This window comes from Paralichthys olivaceus, chromosome 15 (genome assembly GCF_024713975.1).
Source record: "Paralichthys olivaceus isolate ysfri-2021 chromosome 15, ASM2471397v2, whole genome shotgun sequence".
Classification (NCBI taxonomy): domain Eukaryota; kingdom Metazoa; phylum Chordata; class Actinopteri; order Pleuronectiformes; family Paralichthyidae; genus Paralichthys; species Paralichthys olivaceus.
The window spans coordinates 19,562,947-19,586,020 of NC_091107.1; the positions used below are offsets into that span (position 1 = coordinate 19,562,947).

The 23,074-nt window shown below is 41.9% G+C and overlaps 1 protein-coding gene across 1 annotated transcript in view; it reads right to left on the reverse strand.

The window, feature by feature from the left end:
- Positions 1-2,872: 2,872 nt before the first annotated feature.
- Positions 2,873-23,074, reverse strand: part of cxadr (CXADR Ig-like cell adhesion molecule) — a 40,524-nt gene continuing 20,322 nt past the window's right edge. The window contains exons 2-7 of the mRNA XM_020085918.2: positions 17,724-17,893; positions 13,961-14,165; positions 9,154-9,309; positions 8,907-9,029; positions 6,907-7,045; positions 2,873-5,826 (exon numbers count right to left, since the gene is read on the reverse strand). Coding sequence (XP_019941477.2) covers positions 5,544-5,826; positions 6,907-7,045; positions 8,907-9,029; positions 9,154-9,309; positions 13,961-14,165; positions 17,724-17,893 — 1,076 coding nt within the window. The 3' untranslated portion in view covers positions 2,873-5,543. The remainder of the gene's footprint in view (positions 5,827-6,906; positions 7,046-8,906; positions 9,030-9,153; positions 9,310-13,960; positions 14,166-17,723; positions 17,894-23,074) is intronic.

Sequence of the window (23,074 nt, forward strand, 5' to 3'; positions counted from 1 at the left end):
TGAGCGGCATGGGGTCAAAACAGTGACCTAAGATGATGCTGAGATGCAACGGGCTTAGAGGTCGGCCCTTAACAGATGACTCCATATCGACCGAATTGGAAGGTGGAAGGAAGCGGGGGGTGGCTGTCAGATGGTGTACCACCGCTCTCCTCCTCCCAGACTGGAGGATGAGGAAGACTGACAAATGAGTGCACAGCAGCTGGGTAAGCCTCATGAGAAATCTGGGCTGTCTGCAGGCGTAGCAGACAGAGTGGGATGATTGGCTCAGGTTTGGACTCAACTTCCTCTCCACAGAATATCTGCCGTCTCCAGCCGTCACATGCGGGTTGTTCAGGGCGACATACGGTTGAGTGGCGTGAGTGTTTGCATGGTGACACACTGATGTTGCGGCTTTTTTTTTTCCAATTCCTTTTCATTTGACATGGCACAATGACTGTGCATTTAAAGTTCAGACTGTCAGACTTGATTTAGGAGTAGTCCTAGATGGACCAGTTGCGTTGACGAGGTACAGTCATATATGTACTTACCCTACTTACCCAAAATCCCATGTTTGATATTAATATTATGATCTTTTAAGTATGAGTGAAGGATGCTGGATTGAAAACATAAAGCAACTAAAATTACTGTCTCATGGTTGTAGCTCTCTGTCAACGAGTCAAGTTGCAAGAAATGTGACAATCTGAAATGGAGTTGTTTAATGGCCAGAGAAGTGATTTTGCTCTTCAATGTCACAATGAAACTGAAGTCATCACTTCATCATTTCATACTATTGTGTTGTATTTGTTATAATTAGCAGACTCATTTTTATATTATGAACACAGTGACCTTTAGCCACAAAAATCTAAACACTTCATCCTCGAGTCCAGGTGACACTGTGTTTGAAATTCTCTGACAGTGTTCCTGTGATATTGCATTAACTAGAGTGGGACGGACAACCCAAAAACATAATGCCTCAGGCAAAGGGCTGTCGTGGGCATGGAGGCATAAAAAGGCTCCAAGGAAAATGTAACACCCTCATATTTCTTTTTATAGATATCTGGAAATGACTCTGCAAAGTAGAATCCTGATTGTACACTTGAATATATTCTCTATCCATCTCAATCCTACTGAGACCAAAATCTCAAGAGGGGCCATGTCTGAAATGGCTGCAGCTCCTCAGTCATTCATCCGTCATGGCAGTAAAAGCTTAGATTCACATCATAATCTCCGCCATTTTACACCCAAAGTGCTACGAGCACTGAGCCAAAATGTTAATGTACTGATTTGCCATTGGAGCTGACGGGGCTCCTCTTTATACATATGCATATTCCACTGTCTTACCCAGAATTCTCTCTGCCAGCCTCTCCCAACCTGACTCAGGTTTCTAAAAACGGTAAAAGCTTAACGTGTGTGACAGCAGACGTCAGACTGGAGGAGAGCGACATTGATGAGACCCGTGCTTTTAGAGGCTTCTTTTGTGAGGAGGGAGCAATTCATACTTTACAAGATAAATCATCCCGCTAGCAGCCAGCTTAGACTGTGTACAACCAGATAGGGTTGCCAAGGAAACCCTCCTGGAAAACCTGAGATTTTTTTTTTTTTTTTTTGCTATACCAGCCTCCTTGATCTGTGCAAACAATTGATACCTTAGCCAGGCAGGAGGAAGGGAGCTGGGGGAAGTGGGAGGAATAAGGCACAAATCCCCACGTGCTTAGTACAGCACCACTGTCTCCCCTCAGCTGTTAATGAGGACCTGAGGTATAAAAAAATATATCACAAATGGATATTCTGGAGGACACAAGGATGATGTATGACTCATCGTACATTAATTCAATGAGAGAACAGCGTTTAGTCCATAAATCTAATCTGCACACGTGCAGTAGCACATATCACTAATGTCCTTTTAATGAATGTTTTGAATGCACAGCCATAAAAGTGCCATTATATCTCTCCACATCCATTTGGATGGCTGTGATTGCGCTGGTATCACTACAGCTGAACAAACCCACAGAGGCCCTGACATGCAGAGCTGCTGGGGAGCCATTAGGATCCATGAGTGACTTCGACTAGCCACAGATCAATGCTCCAGGGACCTATCTATTACTGACATCCAATTATAGCAATGGCCGTCCGCTTAGCACTGCTACTAAGTGCTTTAGTCTTTTTATTGACTAGCTGTCAGCAGCCTGCACACAGCGGAGCTATTGGCTAATAATCAGCTATTGATCTATCCACATGTCAAGATCACCAGCATGTTGCTTAGTGTGTAGAGAGTGAGGAGGGCAACAGTGGTCACAACAGGAAAAAAGCAACAAACACGTGCATGATGTGTCCCTAAACCATTAACAAGGCATTTCACATCATTCAGCAAAGTTAATTAAACAGAGTTTGTACCATTTTGATTAGCGCTGGCTTGCAATAAAAAGTCATTACCCACCACATTAAGTAAATGAGGAAACTGGCTGTAATCAAAATTATGCTGAAAAACGTCGACTTGTTGCCAGGGACAATACAGTGGAAAGGGGGAAACGATAAGCACATCAGGCCTACAGGATGATGAGGGTGGCTTAACCGTGCTGGGAGGCGTGCCAGGTCACAAACCCCTGCATGTTTATACTGGAGCCGAATGGCAACGATTGTCGGTGGCAGGAGGTGATTGTGCCTGCCTGCTTCATTGATTTATTACAGTCATTAAGTGGTTAGAAAGTCACCTCACCTGGTGTAAGGGGTGGAATTCAGTGGCTGATTAAAATTAATCACAGTCGAAAAGCTGCAGGAGGCCACATCCCCGGGGAGCACGCACCACCACAGAGGGGAGAAATGAAGCTTTATTCAACCTCAAGTCAATGGCTGCTCCTGCTTCTGCAAACAAACAAACACGATGGTCCTATTGTTTTTTTTTTTTTTCATGAACTTTTATTATTCAAAAATACAGCACAAAGAAAAAACACACAAAGAAAAAAATGGTTTTCACACCGTGTGCAAACCTCAAGGGAGATCTTCATACAATATTAGTACGCAAATTTAAACGCTAAAGTTTATATTGTTAGTAGTAGTTGTCATTAATGCTCTGAGCACATAGAGTGACAGAAACAGGATCACCTCCCTAAGAGCTCTGTACAGCCTGTCAGCAGGTGGAAGTCTCACTAGAAATCTACAGGGGCCCATTCTGACAGTAAACTCCCTTCATGTACTACTCACTCACTCACACTCACACAGTAGTGTTTAAAATTGAACCGAGAGACGTAATCTATTACTGTAAGCAGGCCCAGGTCTCACTTTCCTTGGTGACAGAAAAGTGGTGCAACATGAAACCTGCCAAATCTGTTTCTTTAACAGTCACGGCCCCAATGATGCTAAAATCTACACTGTCGCTCTCTCTCTCTCTCTCTCACACACACACGCGCTGCCAGAAATTCCCAATCACACAGGGGAGCATCTAAATTGTACTGACAAGCCCCTCCTCTTCTGTTTTGGGTATAGGTTTGCCAAGCACAGCACGGCAGAGCATCACATATACATACAAACATCATATCTGTATATCATTCCACTGTGTTGTGATTAGATAGGGGGACTTCGACGGGATATTGATACATACAGCCAGAAGCATTTATGTTTTGTTTTTTTAAAAGTATATCAATTACAGAAGTTTAACTAAAGTTTAAAAAAGGAACATGAAGTCATGTTTGGAATATAAAATAAAATAAAAGCTTTTTTGACAAGTATTTTTACGTTGTGGGTGAATTTGCAGGAGTTGAGCAGGTGTGAGGAAATCCTAGACTTGACCTGAATGAGGCAACAGGACCCAACAGGCTCACTGATCGATGCTGTTCTAGTGGCTGTGGGCTACGTCGTCCATTCGGGATGATGCTACTGCACATAACACAGTGCACACTGACGTGCTACGGTCAAACTCAACTGGGGACAACAAGGCACAATTGAAGTCATTAGAATCCAGCTGTGAGGCTGTGCAGAGGTGAGCTGATGGGAGGTGTGTAAGGCAAAAATAAGGGATATAATAAGGCGTCAAAGCAAAACAAACGTTTGCCCATTCCAGGTATTCTTAATGCTTTTTTTGTAAAGTAGCAGACAGGATGAGATGTTGTGCTTCTAAACGAACATGGCCAAACAACTTGCATGGTCTAACCGTAAACTGGCCTATGGCAACTTAGACTGGCCGTCTGAATGAACATTATCACACTCTGACAGACTATGAAACGAGTCCGTACCGAAGAGACTAGTGTTAACACAGAGAAACAGTATTCAGCTTTCTAAACCTGATCACTTTTGTTCCTCTTTGTGGGAACTTTCTTACTGTACATCCTTCATTAAAATGCCAATTAGCACTACATAAGCAATGACAGGCTTCACATTGACCACAGGCAGAAGGTTAATCAAGATATCGGCTCCTTGTACCGCCACTGCAAAAAAAAATAAAAAAGGAGCATTACATATGCAGCACCTCAGAGGGGGGTGACTGCTACTACATATGATAAATCAAAAGGCTGGTGCTTGTGTCCTGCTAATAAGGTGTGTGCGTCTGTCTATTTTTGTGTTTTGGTGATCGTTGAGGTTAGGGGCCTATTGACAGTCAAACACAATCAAAGCAGATTGCTCAGTGAACCTTGTTGTGCAGCTGCCCCAGTTATTTCCATATGCACCACCTCCTCTAAGATCTCTGGGGGAGGGCTGGACACTGGTCTTTTATTGTTTTTTAAACTTGGTCAAGGAGCAATAATCCAGCCAATCACAAGATGTGGTGGCTTGAACCCCCCTCTTCCCCACCAGCCAATCTTGTCTGTGTAACCCCCCACCTAAACCCTGACTGGACAATTCAAACTGTTCAAACGCTTCAAGAGGAAACGGCTGACCTACATAGACTGTTTTTAAATCAGCAGGAAGATTAATTCAAATGAGTGAAGTTTTTTCAAATTGGTCTTTTTTCCAAGGGTTGGTCCATCTCAATTTACATTAATGTCTGGAATTAAAAACTAGTGAAGTCTGGGCCACCTGACAAATGATCATACTGTTATGTAGGCATTTAAAAAAAAAAAATGAATTATATATTTCCCTAACTCCCATTCACATACATAAACTTATTTTCACACACACATACTGCTGCAATTTTACACATACATGCATGCATACAGTTGGCCAATTAGGGGCCTGCATCTGAATTCTACAGAAAGGGCCATCTATATAAAAAAAAAGACATGCATTCGCTTATGTACAATATAATTTGTATATTGACCATTCTGCTTAGTACCCACACTAATTATTTTTTCCTTGAGAAAGCCCAGGGAGTATTTTTCAGATTTTTTTTTTTTGTATTTATATTTGATAAAAAGTAAATGTGCTCTGTCGTGATTCTAGTACAACTTCATTTCTCTTCTCAGCACCACAGCAGAGCCAGGTCTTCATACAAGGAGTATACTCCCATGTGAGCTACAAGTCAGGTGAGTCAGCCCATCCCAGCTCTCGCTCCATCTTCATTGGCTTGTGTCCTAGTACTTTCCTCTGTTCCCTCCCCTTGTTATACAGTCCCTTCATCTGCAGAGGACATGCTAGACAATTGAGCCGTCCCTGTTCTGGGCAGGGATCATGACAGGGATGGCTCCCATGCGACTGAGGTTGGCGCCGGCCATCTTGGCGCCGGTGGGCGGGGGCAGAGGGGCGCGGCTCGGTGGCCTCTCGAACTCTTCTGATGAGGGAATCTTGTCGTACTGGGGCTTCAGGGCATACTCGTGCAGGTTGGAAGGCGACATGGAGCCCAGGGAGGAGCGCTGGCTGCCCACGGTGAAGCTGCGTGCTGTGGAAACACGGCTCTTAGGAGGAGGCACGTCCTCTCTGAGATGAAACACAGACAGCAGCACATTTAGACAATAAAAGAAGACAGTTAACTCACTTATGAGCTTACCTGAGTGTCAACTCAAATATATTAAATATGGAAAATGATTTTCTGAGGTGCTATGAACCATAATGAAGTTTGATGGCATGCAAGCTTTAAACTGTGGAATGTCTGGCACTAGCTGCCCACAGTGAGGAAAACAATGAATACTTAAAGAGTCTGCATGAATCAAGGTGAAACATGATTTGACTCAATAAAAGGGGACAACTAATTGGAGTTGGCTTGTTTGATTGGTTGGGGCTTTGTCTGCGCTGCTCAGCCACTCTTACACACTTATAGCCTGTAGACATGGAGCTGAGCAACCGAATACAGCTATGCCCGTTCTCCCTCTGCCACCACATTAACAACTAATAAGCAGCAATAATCCAGTTAAATGCTCAATCAAACTGAGCCCGGGGGGCCAGAGCTTGTTCAGTCCGCAGCTTCATGCTGTGGTGTTTCAGCAAATGTGTGTCTGTGTATACGAGACAGGACCAGTGGTCTAATCCTCTTTGTCCTACAGCATGAGCAGTGTCACATTGTGGTCTTTAGACAGATTCAGCCAGCAGCGCAGTGATAGTAAGCCCAGGGGTTGTATAGAGCCGGTGGGCCGGATGCAGAGTTGGATGGCGAGGGAGCGGGGTGTTTAGGGTAGGTGGCTGTGGAGGGGGTGGGGTGGGGGGGGCAGCCAGCAGCAGACATGACACAGAGCAAACAAAGCTTTCAAACTGATTACCACAGCTGTTTATTTGAGGAGGGGAAAAAAAGAAAAGGAAAACCGCTGATGGAGAAAAACCATTTTCATGGTTGTTGGGACTGTGTGTGCATGTGTGTCTCAGATGACCACAGGTCAAATTGGGTGCTCAGATTAATGGTCACATGTACCCTCTTGCATTTACTACGCTTACCTTTAATCCAGCATTATACAACCTGAGACCTGTTTCTCATTATACTGTATGGCAGAGTCAACACAGTATTACAGAATATTCTTCCTCTGGGTATCTGTGAGCCAAATCTCATTGATGTTTTAGTGAGTGTACCTTATCTCATTGCAGATCTCCTTCTCGTACTTCTTCCTGTTACGAGCACGGCAACAGCAGAAGAGGATGATGGCAATAATGATGAGGATCAGGAGTACAGCAATTATGGCTCCTGCAATGATGCCTGCGGTGTTGGGGGCTAGACAACAACAGAGAGAAAAAGGTTGGACGGGTTGGTGAAGATGGCAATGATTCGATTGTAACTACCTGTCTGTTTTCAACAAAGACTTCAAATTATAGTGCTGGGTTATTTCCTGAACAACAGTGGTGCTCTTAGCGGTGCACCTCTTCTCATATAATCAAAGCTGGAAGGAGCTAAGTATTCCTCAAGTGCAACAGTCACCAATTCCACTCTAGCAATTGTTCAACCACTAAAGTGTAAGTTATATTTTTGGTCCCTGAGACTGAAACAGAGGTGGGATCAGAGTCTGGGCAGGATTTGCATATAGCAGTACATTTAGCGTAGCACTGTAGCTTTACAGCACAACAACAAATCTGTGGTCCTGAGCTGCAAAAACAATACTCTATGACAACCAAAACAATAACCTGTATAAGAAAAGTGCAACAACACAAAAATGTCTGTGTTATGTCGATTGCAGCATCATGTTCTAGCACTCAGCTACAGCTGCCCCATGCTGCAGCGCTTGAGGTTGACAGCGCTGTCACAGCATGTGGTACCAGAGCTTCCACTAGCCAAGAAGCTGAAGAATAGACATGCAGCCTAAATCATTAAAACACATCCATGAGACCCATTAATCAAAATTTTAAATGCAATGGACTCTTCAGAAGCTTTTTCACTTCAGTAGTGGTAGCACTGACACTCTTTTAGGATGTAACCACTCAGTTTGTCCATTCATCTTCTATGTTTGGCTGTGTTAATCTGGCACATATTTACTGCAATCATCTACATCTTCTATTTCTTGATAAGTAAATAATGAAAACAACTGAGAATTTTCTGTATGCATGCAAGCACCTTATAAATATACTATTCCTATGTCTGCATTGGTAATACATTTCTATCTTAAAAAATACTTCGCAAATATATCATAACATTATGAATGATGGGAGCACAACTTTTAATAATAACAATGTACCAATCAGTTTCTGAAAAAAGGGAAATATTTACTAATTTGCAAGAATAGGTAGGCAGCCCTTACTTTATGTCAACAACAACATAAGCTGGCAACACATTTACATCCTGTCAAGAACTGATCCTTTGGTGCTGCTCTGATTTGATCTACATTGTATCAGGGCAAATATATATATAATACTTACATTTATCCATTTTCTTCTTACCTCCTCAAAGGAGGTTACATATTGAGACAGATACATACCAGACAGATTAACACAAACCTTGGAAGGATGTGGTATCTGTCTGGGGAAAACACCAAATTTTTGGTGTGGATTAGGATCAGGGGATGGATGTAGGAATTCACTGTAAGATTACGAGGGCGTTCTTAAACATATCCATTGATTTCTCTGAGAATAATAAATGGATCTTGATGAAACTAAAATCAGGCAGGTTTTGGGGGACTAATATTTATGGATGTGTGCAATTTGGTGCAGATTTGAATTGAAATGTGGATCTGTTGAATTGAAATGTGGTTTCAGTGAGGTGAATATTATACCTGCTGACTTTTTGCATTTAGCACTGCTGTGCTTGAGTACAGCCTCACTGGGCTGTTAGCATGACTCTTTGTTTTCAGTATTAGTACACGGTTATGCCTTTGTATTAATGCATATTCTAATATCATGTAATGAAAAACTGCACTCTTGAATATAGAAAAGGTATGACTACAAACACTTGAAAGAATGGCTGACTATTTATCTGTATGGGGGAACCGCTCTAATCTTTTTTTCTTCCCAAAAGTAGAATTCAGATAATTTTTGGAGAAGAGAAAATACATAAGCCAGCCGACCATTTGTCTGCAGAGCAAGAATTCTAAATATGAAATAGGCTGATTATAGGTTCATCCACATATAGTCAGTTGAGTACTCACGAGGTGTTACACTGAGGTGTAGTATACATTCCTCTGCGCCAACCCGATTAGTGGCAGTGCAGCGGTAGGTGCCTGATGCGCTGGCAGATGCGTTCCTCACATTAATGGTACCTCCCACAGGGTCTGTAGTGAGGACAAAGCATACATCATTACAGAGACCACAGTGTTAAACAGAGAGCAGACGTGTGTGAAGCACTTCATCACTGTTTTGTATTTGTTTGGGAGTGATTGTGAACAGGTCTATTACCCAGCACCGAGGCAGCAGGCAGCAGCTTGCCATCACTGATCTTTTCCCAGCTGTATTGCAGGGGGTTGGTGCCCTCGGTAGATTTGCACCTCAGCGTAATGTCTTTGCCTTCCTGTGTGGGGCCTTCGGTGTAGCACTTGGGCTTGGACGGCTTCACTGTGAAGTAGAGGGAGGTGATTCAGCAAGATAAAAAACACACATCTAGGTGGTCACATTAGCCAACAACACAGACCTCCTGTCAACAACCCTGTTATTTTCAGTCTTGTATGTTGTGTGTCTGTGTATATTGTGTATTCGGAAAATGTATTTCCTCCCCTGCTCTAAGCAGCAGTCATCAGTGTAATGAGAGCTGTAATCAGAGTAATTGATCCAGCTGCTGTAGTTACGAGGGCTGCCACTCAGGACGATACCAAGGAAGACGGGAGTCGTACGCCGTTGGACACACAGACACATAAATAGACAAGAGTTAAGGATGGAGACAGCTCCTTCTGTCTTGGGCAAAATGTTTGCAAAGCAAAACAGTCCACTAGTCAGAGGACTCAATGATTCAAAAACAAACAGGGCTTCAAAATAAAAGCAGATAGACTCCACACAGTCAATTTAAGATCGTGAAAATCTAAGGTGACTGACAGAGCTGACACCATAGTGCGGTAATGGCTTTTATAACAAGAAATAGGGCTGAGGTGACGTCATTGATTACATAAATACGTTGATTTACTCAGGAAGGTGGCTGTGCTCAGGCAAAGCATAGACTCACCTGAAGCAAGCTGAAGTGAAAAAAACTGCCCTGGATCATCTAGCATAGGTCACCAACAGACAGACCACAGTCTGGATTAGACCCAGTCGCTGTTCTATACTGATCCAGACCTGTTATTAGATTCTGACGAAACGTTTCTATTTTAACCTGTGCAGCTTTGGAAGTGTTTACTTCTCTGAACAGAGAAAGTGGGAGCAAAGAGAAGAGTAGTGTTAAAGCTGTTTTGCTGTCGATATTTGTTGAGATGGTTTATACATATAAAGTAGCTATATATTAACTACTACATTCATTTATTCATTTTTCAAAAGATCCTTATTTTGTTTTTAAATGCAAACGCTTATTTTACTTGAAATGAAAAAACAACATTTATTTTATTATTAGAGTACCCTCCAGTTCAGTGTGAAACATAATACACATTGTTGAAATACTTTTGAATTGTAATTTTTATTATATTATTTTTTGATTTTGAATTTGAATATACACAGAGTTTTGATATTCCTCCAGTTAAGTTACTTGAATTTGACTTTGGTTGTCCTTTATTTTGTTGTTGGACAGCTTAATGTAGATTGATAAGTTCCTTTTACTTTAGTGGAAAAATGGGACTGTAGAAGGCTGATTAGCAGTTCAGACTGGGCTATTGTTTGTTGTGGAATAATGACTTGCAGTGCATTCTTTATTCTCAGATTTGTTTGTATTAAGAGAAGATGATCAATATAAATGACACAAGTTTTTAAATTTGTATTTTTGATAAATGTATTATTATATTATCAAGTAATACAAAATAACCGTTAGATTAATCAAAAAATGTAAACTGTATTATTAGATACATAGATTAAATAAATAAATAAATGATAGGTGCAGCCCTAATAACAAAAGTCTGGAGTGGGGGTCCCCAGATCTGAAATAGGTGTCAGGCAGGAGGGGGAGCTTAGCAGGCATAACCATTAGTATAAACAGTAGACTGACTGTACTGAGCCTCTGCTAATCTAATAAAACACACATGGTGTCAGAGTGGAGGGGGAAAAACAGAGAGCCTGAGAGCAAAAATTAAGCAAGTGGTGATGGACAGATGGGAGTGTGATGGGGGCCAAGGCTGTGAAACTCCTAACTCACTGGTCTGCTCTTTGAGTGTGTTACATCTACACACACATCCATGTGCCACACAGTAAATGTCAGGGAGCTATGACATTTTGAATGCACCTTATAGAGGTGAAAGTCAACTCGAAATGTCTCTTGGCTGTAACACACTGCTCCTCGTATTAGCACGGCTGTCCGATGAGCAGATTTACTTGTTTGAAAGATGAGGTCAGAGAAGAAGGTGACAGAGGCTGGAGAAGCACAGACAGATAGAGGGCAGAGTAATGCAGTCAACCTGGCTCTGTTAAATGAACAATGCATGGAAATGTATTAGTTGCACACGGCTATCTTGTGGAAGAGATAAGCAGACCGGGAGTGCTAGATTGTGGTATTCATTACAGTCAGAAGGCGCACAACTTCAAACAGTGACAACTGATTGCTGAACGGTAACCTGAAATATAAGATATAAGAATTTACAGTGAGATCCTGAATGTGATGCGGACTGTCTAAACTTGAAGCAGGCAGAGCTGAGTGACTGACGGTTCAGAGTGAAGGTAGGGTCTCGTCAGAAACAGTGACGAGAGCTTCTGACAAGCACTGCTGTACTGAAAGAGGCTACTCTCCTTCAGCTATCTTCAGTGTCCTGCAGTACCCAGAGGAGGACACACATCATCGGATGTTACGCCTTGTCCAGCACCTGGACGCCATGTACATACACTGCATGTGTGTACACCCGCATGTTGCAGTGTTTGTGCCAAGCTACAGCTATAACCTGTGTAAAAACTGAGGAATGTTTGTGTACACACATGCATGTGTGTCGTCCCGTTCTGAGGACCATCCACCTTGTAACAAGATCAACCTGCAGGTAAAATGCAGAGCAGGCAAGATGTCTTCACCTCTTCTTGTCAGTGTGTCTCTGCTCAGAATACCACTGCCCTGGGGTCAACAGCTAGCAGCCTGTCAGCTCCTGTAGCCTCCAGCCCTTTCTCTTTCTCTACTGAAAGAGACTCAGCAATAGCTGATGCTCTTACAGTAGAGAAAGAGAAACCACTACCATCCTGACGTCGATACTACAAAGTAGCAACAGTAAGGTTGCAATAGCATTAACCAGCCTGGCATGATCATATATGATACAAATGTTTAAAAAAATACACTTTAGGAGAGAGACTCAAGGGGTCCTCAACAATATCAACGAGAGGAATGTAAATATAACAGATCAATATTGCACATAATTGGTATTTGAACGTGCGAATCATTCGATTGTTACTGTGATCATTAACATAAAGCATCGCTCTCACATTGTTTCTCTTTAAGGCAGAGACAAATCAGCAAATCTGCTAATGTCCCTCAGCAGAGGAGAATGTGGCACTGAAGCAGTCACAGCAAATGCATCAGTGATGTCTTAAAGGGATAGTTCACCCAAAAATGAGGGGGTGTTTCAGGGGTAAACAGTGATGCAGCCAATTCCAATACAATTGAAGTAAATAGCGACCACTTTTTAAACATGAAATAACACAAAAAACAACACAAAATGCCTCTAATCTGCTCCTGTGGTGTCATCCGTAAGCCCTGACATTCAAATTGGACTTGAAACAGTTTCATTTACACCATGTTTTAATCCTAAATGTCCTCTGATATCCTCCTCCTAGTTACTGCTGCAGCTTTTGAGAACTCGTGAGTATTGCAAGAACTGCAGTAACTAGGACGCTTGGATGACACCACAGGAGCAGTTTGGAGGCATTTCTGTTGTTTTTTACGTTTGAAGAAATGGTTCCCAGTTACTTCAATTGTATTGGAACACTGTTTACCCCAAGTGTGCTGTGGACTCAAACACTTCACCCCCCCCCCCCATCTGCATAGTGGTGAGTAGATAATGAGTGAATTTTCGTTTTTCAGTGATCCATCCCTTTAAGCTGTGATTTATTTTTCATGTGGCTTCTGATCAGATCAATTTTTTATGTAAACTAGCCTCCCCTTAGGCCTTAGTCAGTGGTTATTGGCTCAGCTGTAGTTACAGTCTATGGTTAATGATTATCTGTGGCCATTCATTGCTTTTATTCTGTTGCTGGTTAGTGGTGCCAAAACTCTACATCACAGAAACCTGCTCGTTTTCAAATGGCTCATATATTTCTGGTTGAACCAGTTGGTGCAGTGCAGTCACTTTTGTACGCATGATAACATGTAAACAAGCACAGCAGCCATTTTCAGAGGCCCGTCCTATCTTTAGAAAGGAGAGAGTATTCTGATAACAGGGCTGTGATAGCAGCACAATGTGGAGCTTATACCACAACACACACTGGTGCGGTGTATGTGGGATGTTTTTCCCATATGCAAATACCAGGCGGGTTTCGGGAGGCGATTTACTTTCGACATCATTTAGTCAGTTGACCGATCAGCAAGGCCAATCTGTGAGTGTGTGTTTGCCTAGGGAGTGAATCATCTGACTTATACAACTCTGATGTGTCACCAATTTCACCCTGTGCAATAAGAAGCCATCTGACTGCATAGACTCCATTTATGATTTTCGTTCACGTTGGTGAAAAGATAAGACATTTGTTTGCTTTGAAGGTGATCTGTAATATTTCTGTCTATAGAGTACTTAATTTAGAATTGACAGTAATTGAAAACATTAAGGAGCAAAAACCTATTCTGTTCATCAAGAATAATAGTGAAAACTAATAAATCATGACCACAATAAAAAAAATCAAATCAGGATTATGAATTCAGACATGATAAAAGAGCATCTAGGGTGAATATAAAATTGTATCAAGGGGGCAATGATCTACAGCCACTGGGAAGGTTATGCACTCGATTTTAGAGGGGATTACATCAAAACCGCCAAGAAGGGCAAAGGGCGTGTGATCTAATGCATTTCCACTGTGTGGAGAGAAAGAATTTTCCCTGTGAGGGGGGAAAAAGGACTGCTACCCTAATACCAGTTGTTTGTCCTGCTGTAGTGACTGTTCCACTCACCCATGACGATCAGCAACATTTTCCTGCTGCGGATACCGGGAGCCTTCTTCACCTTACACTGGTAGGTGCCCGAGTCTGTTGATTTGAGCCCCGTCAGGTTAATGGAGGCATCGCCGTTTTTGGGGTCGGCTGAGTTGAAGTGGACTCTGCCTTTCATGGGTGCATAGTAGTCATCGTAGGACCTGTCACCTGAGTACAGGATAACCTGGTGGGGAAGGGAGGGAAGAGTTAGGAACTCAAACCTACTTAGAATAATGTCCTGTATCTGACTGATCGGTTTATGGAAATTGAAGTCCTTCCATAAAACAAATAAAACCAAGTCCTTGAAATATCTGAAAGAAAAGACCTTGCTCACTGAACCAACCAAATATATGGAAGATAGAAAGCGCCCTCTCTTTTATCTCTGCGATGTCCTTCAGCCTGTGCTGCTCTGCCCTTTCGATGCTTTGGAAGAACGAAGGTGGAACAAACAAAGCCACCACTGTGAAGTCAAATCAGCACCTGCTGTGTCAACAAAGAGCAGTAACCCCTAATTCTGTCCAAATCCCCCCCCAAAAAAAACACACACACAGAGTCTAGGTCTTGAAAGCAGCAAGGAAATGCCTAGAAATGATAGGAGGGTGAAGCAAACATGTCTCATAACAAGTAGCAGGGGTGATAGTGATGGGGAAAATACAAAACACAAGGACACAAAAAGAGAACAAGGAGGAAAATAGAAATGCAAACATTGAAAAAAACCCTCATTCTTCTTTATAGACACTGGCATACTCTTCCACATTTCCATGGAGACAGTCATCAACAGGCTTTTCTATGCCACGATCAACACCAGGCATACGCACAGCAATACCCTTGGGTGGAGAGGAGGAGAGAAGAAAAACTAAACATGGCAGGAGGAGAGGCAGAATAATGAACCCATCAGAGGAGGCAGAGCACTCAAAGGAAGCGGGAGAAGAGCAAAACAAAGGGAAGAAGTCTCAGTGAGGTTCTAGTGCATCTACACCAAGTTGCTCAATTTCCAACTGGAAGACTAGTTTCTGGAGCTGTAAAGGAGGGTGTTCACATTGAGTGCTGTGTTCATCTTGTACATATTAGCCATATAAACAGGTAACCCTGTTAACATTCCACTTGGGTCTCAGGGGAGGGAAACTTATCTCTCCAACCTCGCTGGGGATCAGAAAATCTGCAGTAATAACAGTGATATGTGAGATGAGACCACGGAGGAGAGGAAATTAAATTGCCTCAAGCTAAACCAGACAAAAATGTGGCCTCATATGTTTACACACATGCACACCTCTAGCAGCAAAAAATCTTAAACTCACAATAACCTTGAGTATCTCGATCCAAAGTAAAAAATAAATAAAAAAGAGCCCAGGGAATGAAAATGAAAAGGGCAAATGACTAGACAAGCTGGCAGGGGCCGCAAAGGACAGAAGAGCACCATAGTGTGTGCTGCGTTTCATTAGAGATCAGGTCACTCAATGATACAACCGCCACCTGGCCGGGCCATTCTCAGTGGACGGATCATGCTGCAGAGGTAAAAGATCTCCTCTGGCCAGGCTTAGCTTGATCAGACACATGAAAAGATGAGGTCATTGTCACGTGATGCTGTTGCTCCAAGAGGAAGAGGAAGAGGTGCAGATCATTTGAGAAGCAAAACAGAGGGCTGTGATACCTGTGTACACTAAATCTGCAGGCTTGAGCTTTGTGTCTTTACGCTCCCCCCTTTAATGCGAGAAACTCCAAACACTGCTGCCACATACTTTTGCAACCACTCTGCCCCCAAGCTGTTTGCAAGGTTAAAGCAGAGTCACTACCTGAAAATGGAATTAGCTTTCATTATTCAGGCTACACAGAATCTAACAAACCGTGGCCACTAGCATGCAGGATCCTCAGTGATACACAAACGTTCCTATTTTTTAACAAATCGTTTTATGCCTTTAAATCCAAATCCTTGTGAACAAACACATTCCTGCCACAATAACTTGAATAAATAAAAAGCTCTGCTGCTGCTGTGCTCAAGGCGGTTTGTATTACATGGGGATTTTGATATATTTCTCACACTGTTCAGATTTGGTTTTCATAATTGTTCTCACAGTTGTGGTAAAGACATAGGGCACACCCTCCTTTCAGCTAATCTGTAGCCAGGGAATGAGGGACAAATGCAAATGACTGTTACTATAGGCATGCCTGGCATCTCTCATTCAAGCCCAACAAAGCAACATGCATTAGCAATGCTTCACCACCCACTAAAAGAGCCTGATGATATGGGAGATATTCCAAATGAAGGGGGGCATCGTTACCCACCAGATATCGGACTGAATGGATAATGATGTGGCATTGCTTCAGATTGCATCAATGCAAAAATATGGCTGTGAATCCTCTGTATGGTTTATTAATGTGAATTAAATTAAGGGTTACTTGCACATGCCAGACACACCACATAGTACAGCTTTGACTCCCCAGTTCATGAGATCACACGGACTGATCCAGTTCTCTACTTTCAAGTTTTATCTGATGGTAGCTGTTCCTTTAAGAACACCCTGGATTTTCTTATCTCAAACCAGTGAGCAAATGTTTTCCATGGTTCCTGAGCATTTGAGAGCCTCTGGCTATAGAGTTTAGCCTTCATTCATGTCTCCTTGTCTGACCGGGTATAGCTTTTGTGCATACAGATCGGCCTAATTCCATTGAACACTGTCACATATATTAAAAGCAGCCCCTTGGAATTAATATGCTGTTAATTACAAAGAACCTACTCTGTGCATGACTTCATGTTGGTTTAAGGCTATATGAATGTGAGTATGTATGTAGACAGTAAAATTAGATAAGTCAAGGAGAACAAATACGCTCAGAGACAGATGTCTAGCCTGTTCAAATTCCTACAAAGTGGCAGGTAAAAAGGAAAATAACACATGCTAATTCCTTCATAACATATTTACAGTTACATTCAGACACAACTCCAAACAGTGACCAGTAGCAGGGTCAGCAGCATACTCCTTTCTGGGTGAGAGCAGAACTGGTTGGGTCAGTGGAAAGAGAGGCACTGGGTGGGTGACGGATCTACTGATGAGCCTGTGACCTATTTGTAACATTCTGGGGTAAAATAACAAAAACTAAAGCCACAGGACACAGGTGAAAAAAAATTGAAGGAGAGGGATGGGAAAGCTTTGTGACAGGTGGGAGATAGGCGGAGCAGTGAGCCAAGGGGGGAGGACTGCAACACTGGACTGATCTGTACAAAGAATCTGTCTCAATGGCTGTGGAAGCCCGAGGGCCTTTGGAGTCCATGCAGAGTTGTGTAGTCTTCCCTTTTCATGGCTGAGGGCCATGCTGGAAAGGAAAGACACAGCCAGGGATAAAGCAGGCTCCCATCGCTCCCACTATGTGTCTGTGAGAGAACTGCAGAGAACAAACGCTCAGCAGAAACACACCAGGCTCAAATTACATTTGTATTACATACTGTATGCTTCCTACGTATGTTACACTGCAACACCCCGAGAAAATACACAGCTATCAAGGAAAATGTGTTGTATTTCACCGCTTGTACAACACACCAACCCTCCTCAGTGCAAAACACACACACTGAACAAATGAAGCCTTCCACAGGACAAAATAAAACAAATTCTAAAGCTTCATAGAGGAGAAATCATACCAGCAACAGAACAAAGCTTGACGTCACTCTACTGTGTTAAATAAAAGCCAGTCAGGGAACAGATAACTGCAATTTGCAGCAACACTGTTTGTAGGGAATATCTACACGTACCACTTTGTCCTCTTTCTGGTTGTCAGAAGACAGTAAGCTCCATTCAATATCCAGCGGTCCAGAGTCTTCAGGGGCCAGAGTAAACTGACAGTCCAACTTCACACTCTGACCACTGGCCTTCTCTATGGACGTCGCCTCTGTAGACGTGATCTCTAGACCCGAGACCAAACCTGGACAGAGACACAAAGAGCAGAAATGAATGTCAACATGTATAATAATGAAAATAACTAGACTTGATTGTATGTATAATGGAGTTCAAGCATCACGATGCAATTGCTGGCTTCCAGCAGTGTTTCACTTTGAGGCGTTCTAAGACCTTCTTGACTCTGCACCTGCTTCACGGTCATACCAATAAAAGAATGCAGGAAATCAAGGAGTAATTATACATTAATTTATGAACATTGATATTTATGTCAACACTTCCCAGCTGGATATAATTGCATGTAATATAATTAATCAATTAACCTGCCCCCAGGTAGGTGACAGGAAATCGATTGATGGAATACAATACTTTATTAGAAGTGATAGTTCTATTTAAGTCATTAAATTTGTTTGCTAAAAGCAATGCTGAGTTATGATCTGATGAATGTCCAATTTAATGTGGTGACAGTGTGTAATAAAAGTCTGATGATGATTGAAATTCCACAAGATGGAACAGTGTTAAGAGAGGTCATAGGTTAAGTGTGCATTCCACCAGAGCTCCAGATACAGGGAAATGAAAGAGAAAAGCCCAGGTGACTGATTTTCTTAACAAACTGTTGGGAGGTGAGGATTAAATATTCCCCATTATCTTATTTGGAAGCTGTTGTCAAAATCCTACACAGGATTTCACATTTAGTTGCTTAGAGACTGCACATCGTTTGTGAAGAAACACTGAACTGCTGGTTTAAGTATGTCACGCTGCTCATTGTTGCACATGTGTGACAAATCGATAATGCTCTGTAGTTTAGTGCAGGCCTGTAGCAGCGCTGCTTTAATGTAGAGTTGTTAGACTTTGCCACTAACACTTGTGGCTTCATAGCAAAAGGACTTCCACCTTCCACTGGTCATAACCTTGCTGTGAAATAGACCAGTAGGAGGTGGCTGCAGTATTGAGAATAGAATGGTAAAATAGTACTAATAGAAACAGGGCTTCACTGACACTTGGCCTAGGCTTCTAAGCAGTGCCCAGATTGACACATTCAATTTTTAAATCCATCAGAACCAGTTAACAACAGCCTCCTAAATCCACTACTGAAATCTCTCACTTGTGTGTAACATCTTCCATTAGTCCACAATCAATCCAATACAAGAGACAGACAAACAGAACTGAGAGCATTGCTGCTGACTAAGGCTGAAACAGGTGGTGGGATACATGTACTCTAGCAGATGTGGACTATTTCAGACAATGCACACTTTTAGAATCTATATAGCCTTTATTTTGTCTGTTACTTTAATGAATTTAAGATTCCTTTCATAGGACAGATCTGAGTACAACAGAGTGAAAGATAAACATTTAAAGGTGCAGTCTGTAAGATTTAGATGAAAGGAATCTATTGGCAGAAATTAAATATGAAAGAATCCTAAAATTGTAGGAATTGTTGTTTTCTTTACCCTACAATGAGTCTTATATATTTAAATACATATATATATTTACATCTGGAGCTGGCCGTCTCTACGGAGGCCGCCATGTTTTTTACATTAGTCCAAAAGGAAATGTTTTCATTGAGTTTTTATGACAACTGAAGACTACCACAGGTTCTTTCATGTTTGGAAGGGGAGGTTGAGGTGAGGGGTGTTCAGCTGCACCATGCAACTTCACCACTAAATTCTACACACTGAGCCTTTAACCTGGCAAAACAAAAGGACAAATGTATACAACAAACATGAAAAAGTGCAAAACATACAACAATACGGCATCAAAGACTATCACTGACATCACTTATAGACAGTGGACTGACATTAAAAGCTTTACACCCTGAACTGTCATGTCTGCATAAACCAAAATGTTTCTCAATAGAACTTTCTTCATCTCAGTCATTTTTCATCAACGCAGGATAGCATGAGGTGACATTCACAATATGAACATCAAATTACTCTACTCAGCATAATGACTGTTAATAAAACCCACTTTACTCCTTTTATACTGATGATTAATTGACAGTGTTTTATATTTACTGCAACATTTCAGCCAGAGGGACTTTAACAGGCAGAATTTGTCATCTATTTTTCAAATGGGTTTTCTCTCCAGCTTTGGCAGCAGCCTTTCTTTAAATTCTTATTGCGTGTATTTCTTCTAAAGCTTTGTTCATCTAGAGACCAGATGAGGTAAATGTTTGCAGTGCACTGACGGACATGACCAGATCACAGCCCTAACATTCTGTCTTAAACACCACTGATTAATAATCACACATGGTTTTTAACTTGCTTTTTGATGCATGACCATGTTTATTTTAAAAAGTGTAGAAAATAAATAACTCGCAGAGACCAAAGGCTGTAAATTCAAAAGGAGTGTTGGTGATGAAAAGTTTTTTTAGCCTGCAACTAATTGTGCCGTTTGGATGCAGAACAGACGAATATAGTTTGAAGCGAGTTGATTTATAGAAGCATTTTCAGTCAGCTATTTCGAGTTTTCATTCTGGGAATGTATGATAAAGTCAACAAGGCTCCATCTTGTCTGAGAAGCAAAGTATCTCTTAAAATATGCATAATGTAAATCACACAGTGGGTAAAAAGGGACTAGCATAGCTTAGCAAATGGAATGGTGGTGATAATAAAGAAAACTGTGGCCTGTCACCAAACTGGAACGGACTCTTAAGCGTTTTATTCTTAGAACGACTAAACATAATTTCCTGGTGACATCAAATGGGTTAAGATTCTCCATTCAATAAGAGATTTAAGCCCCAGCAAGGAACACAGTCCATAGAGAATGGAGTTGTCACATGCTGCCTCAACACATTAAAACCCTTACGACAGCCTGCCACCTTCCAGTCAGTGGGGGAGGGGGGAGAAAAGCTTTAACAAAAAATTACCACAATATGTTGCTGCTAAAAGACACAAGCATTTATCACACCGCACAGATGACAGCCAACACATGTGAGGAGAATTTCCACCAACTACAGCATTTTAAACTACTGCCCCTGGATCTCAATTTACACTGACAGAAAGAGCTGCCTCGAATGTGAAAAGATAACGAATGAAACAGGAGCAAAAACCTGGCATCTGCACTCACTTTGTCAGGAAAACACTCCAGCTCTAAAATTGAAATCAATTGTCTCCCCACCGCCAGGGTCAGGGACGCTCACACATTAGCTGCTCGTACGTTTATCTTTAGGAATTTCGTTGCTATGCCCACTCGAGTTTAAAGTAGCAAGCCAACTGTAGGCTATTGATACGTGCTGCCAGAGCCACGTAGAGAATGTGTTGCCACCAAAGTAAGTGTGGGGATGTTTATGTTGCCTGTAAGACCTGGTGCCTGGGGCAGGTTTTTTAAATCTTAACCAATTTTAAAACCGTGGGAGTCCACAGACATAATGATAGATTAGACACTAAGCACACTAAACAATTTAGACAGAACTTTAGACCATTTCACAGTGACCATTCACACAGTGAAAAACAAACATGGAGGAGGATTGATGTTGTCAGCGTGTTTTCTGTTTTGCAGCAAAAAACTATGGATGAAGTCATGGCTGACAGGGTGGAATACGCATGGCTTATATATTTTGCAGCACAAGCTAAAGGCGAGTTGGATATGTATTGTAGTTTTTAGTCGCAGCTATAACAGTACGCAACATCCGCTCATAAGCTCAATCTTGTTGGTTGTTGCAGGTTTATGCTCAGTATTCCATCAGAGTCAGGTCTAAAATCAGACAGATTATCCTACAGTGTACACCAGGCCTAAGATGGACAACTATGTGGGAATCGATGACTGGCACCAGATTTTGGTACACAACCCTTTCAACTTTGTTTTACCAATCTCACAACCTATGTTCGCTGCACTGCTTCTCTTTCAAATCTATGTAGAGTCGAGGTGCAAGGTCAAGATGATAAACAGGAGATCAACGTTAATAATGGAGATAAAATATTCCTCTAGTAGTGATTGTGATTTTGTGTGATTGCACTGGAAGTCTCTGGATCCTGCCCTCACGGTGTGGAGGATGTAAGCTACATGTTGAGGTCCCTGCCTCATTTCATGTCTGTTTCAGCCACCAACCACACTCTGAGCCCTGAGCTATAGCAGACAACTGATTGAAAATACACCACAAGTTTATACTCATAGAGTGACAGTCTCAGCCACACAGACTATTGTTGAAGCTCAGAGGCTGGCATTTGGTATGGTTGCAAAAGCATAGTTTCATATCCTGGCCACCTCCTCCGGTGCTGCAGCTGGTCGTTTCGGCCCACAGATTATGACAGATGCCCTTGATGGGAGCGATCCATTCCCTTCAGCAGGAGCAAGAGAAACGGGGAGCAATATAGAGAAAACTGAGATATGTCTATCACTGTCAAAACGGATACACTGCTTGGCATCTGCATGACAGAGATGTGTCGATTCATCAAGCATTTAAAGAAGCTGGGGTATTTTTTCAAAGTTGCATACAAAGAGGGGGAAATTGCATTCAGGGAAAAAAGGAAGGTACTCAGCTGAAACATTTTTATCTGAGCAACTGTGTTCTGTGACAGGTAATAAGGGACGCTGTGTGACGTACCTCTTAAATCATTGACAGACCTGTCAGGCTTTAGGCAGCAATCGTTTAAATTACAGTTCAGCTAGAGGCCTGTTTCATTGAGTTCCAGACTAATGGAAAAAAGTGTCTTTTCAGGACATCATCCCCTCACTAGGAAACAGATTTGTTTGCTTACGCTTATGAACGTGTCTGGCTGAGGGCTCAGGCAACAGCAGTGTCAGATAAGAAGTACATAAACTGCACAAGTGTACTGTAAGGTTAAAACCACATTTAATCAACAGACAGGAATATATAATTCTGCTTAATTCAGCTACTGGAAGTATAAACTCTAGTATAGGAACTGTGGTAAATTAGAATGAGATCATTTGAGTAGTTTATTATAAGCCAAAGTAAATCTGCATCTATAGCGATACAGGCTAACAATGTTAAAGGCCATGTGTACTCAGACATCTTCTTAATATGGGCAGCTGGATCTGACAGAAAAACTAAATTTTCTGGTTAATATTGAACAGTTGGGATATTTCTATATTTGTATTCTTGTTTTCCTCACTGGTTTAATAAGGGTGGGGCTCATTTGGAATAAAAAAACATGAACTAATCAGATTTTCAATATTTGGGCTAAAATGTTTTTAACTGTTCAACTCATAATAAATACTAACTAAGCAAACTTAGATTGTTGCTTAT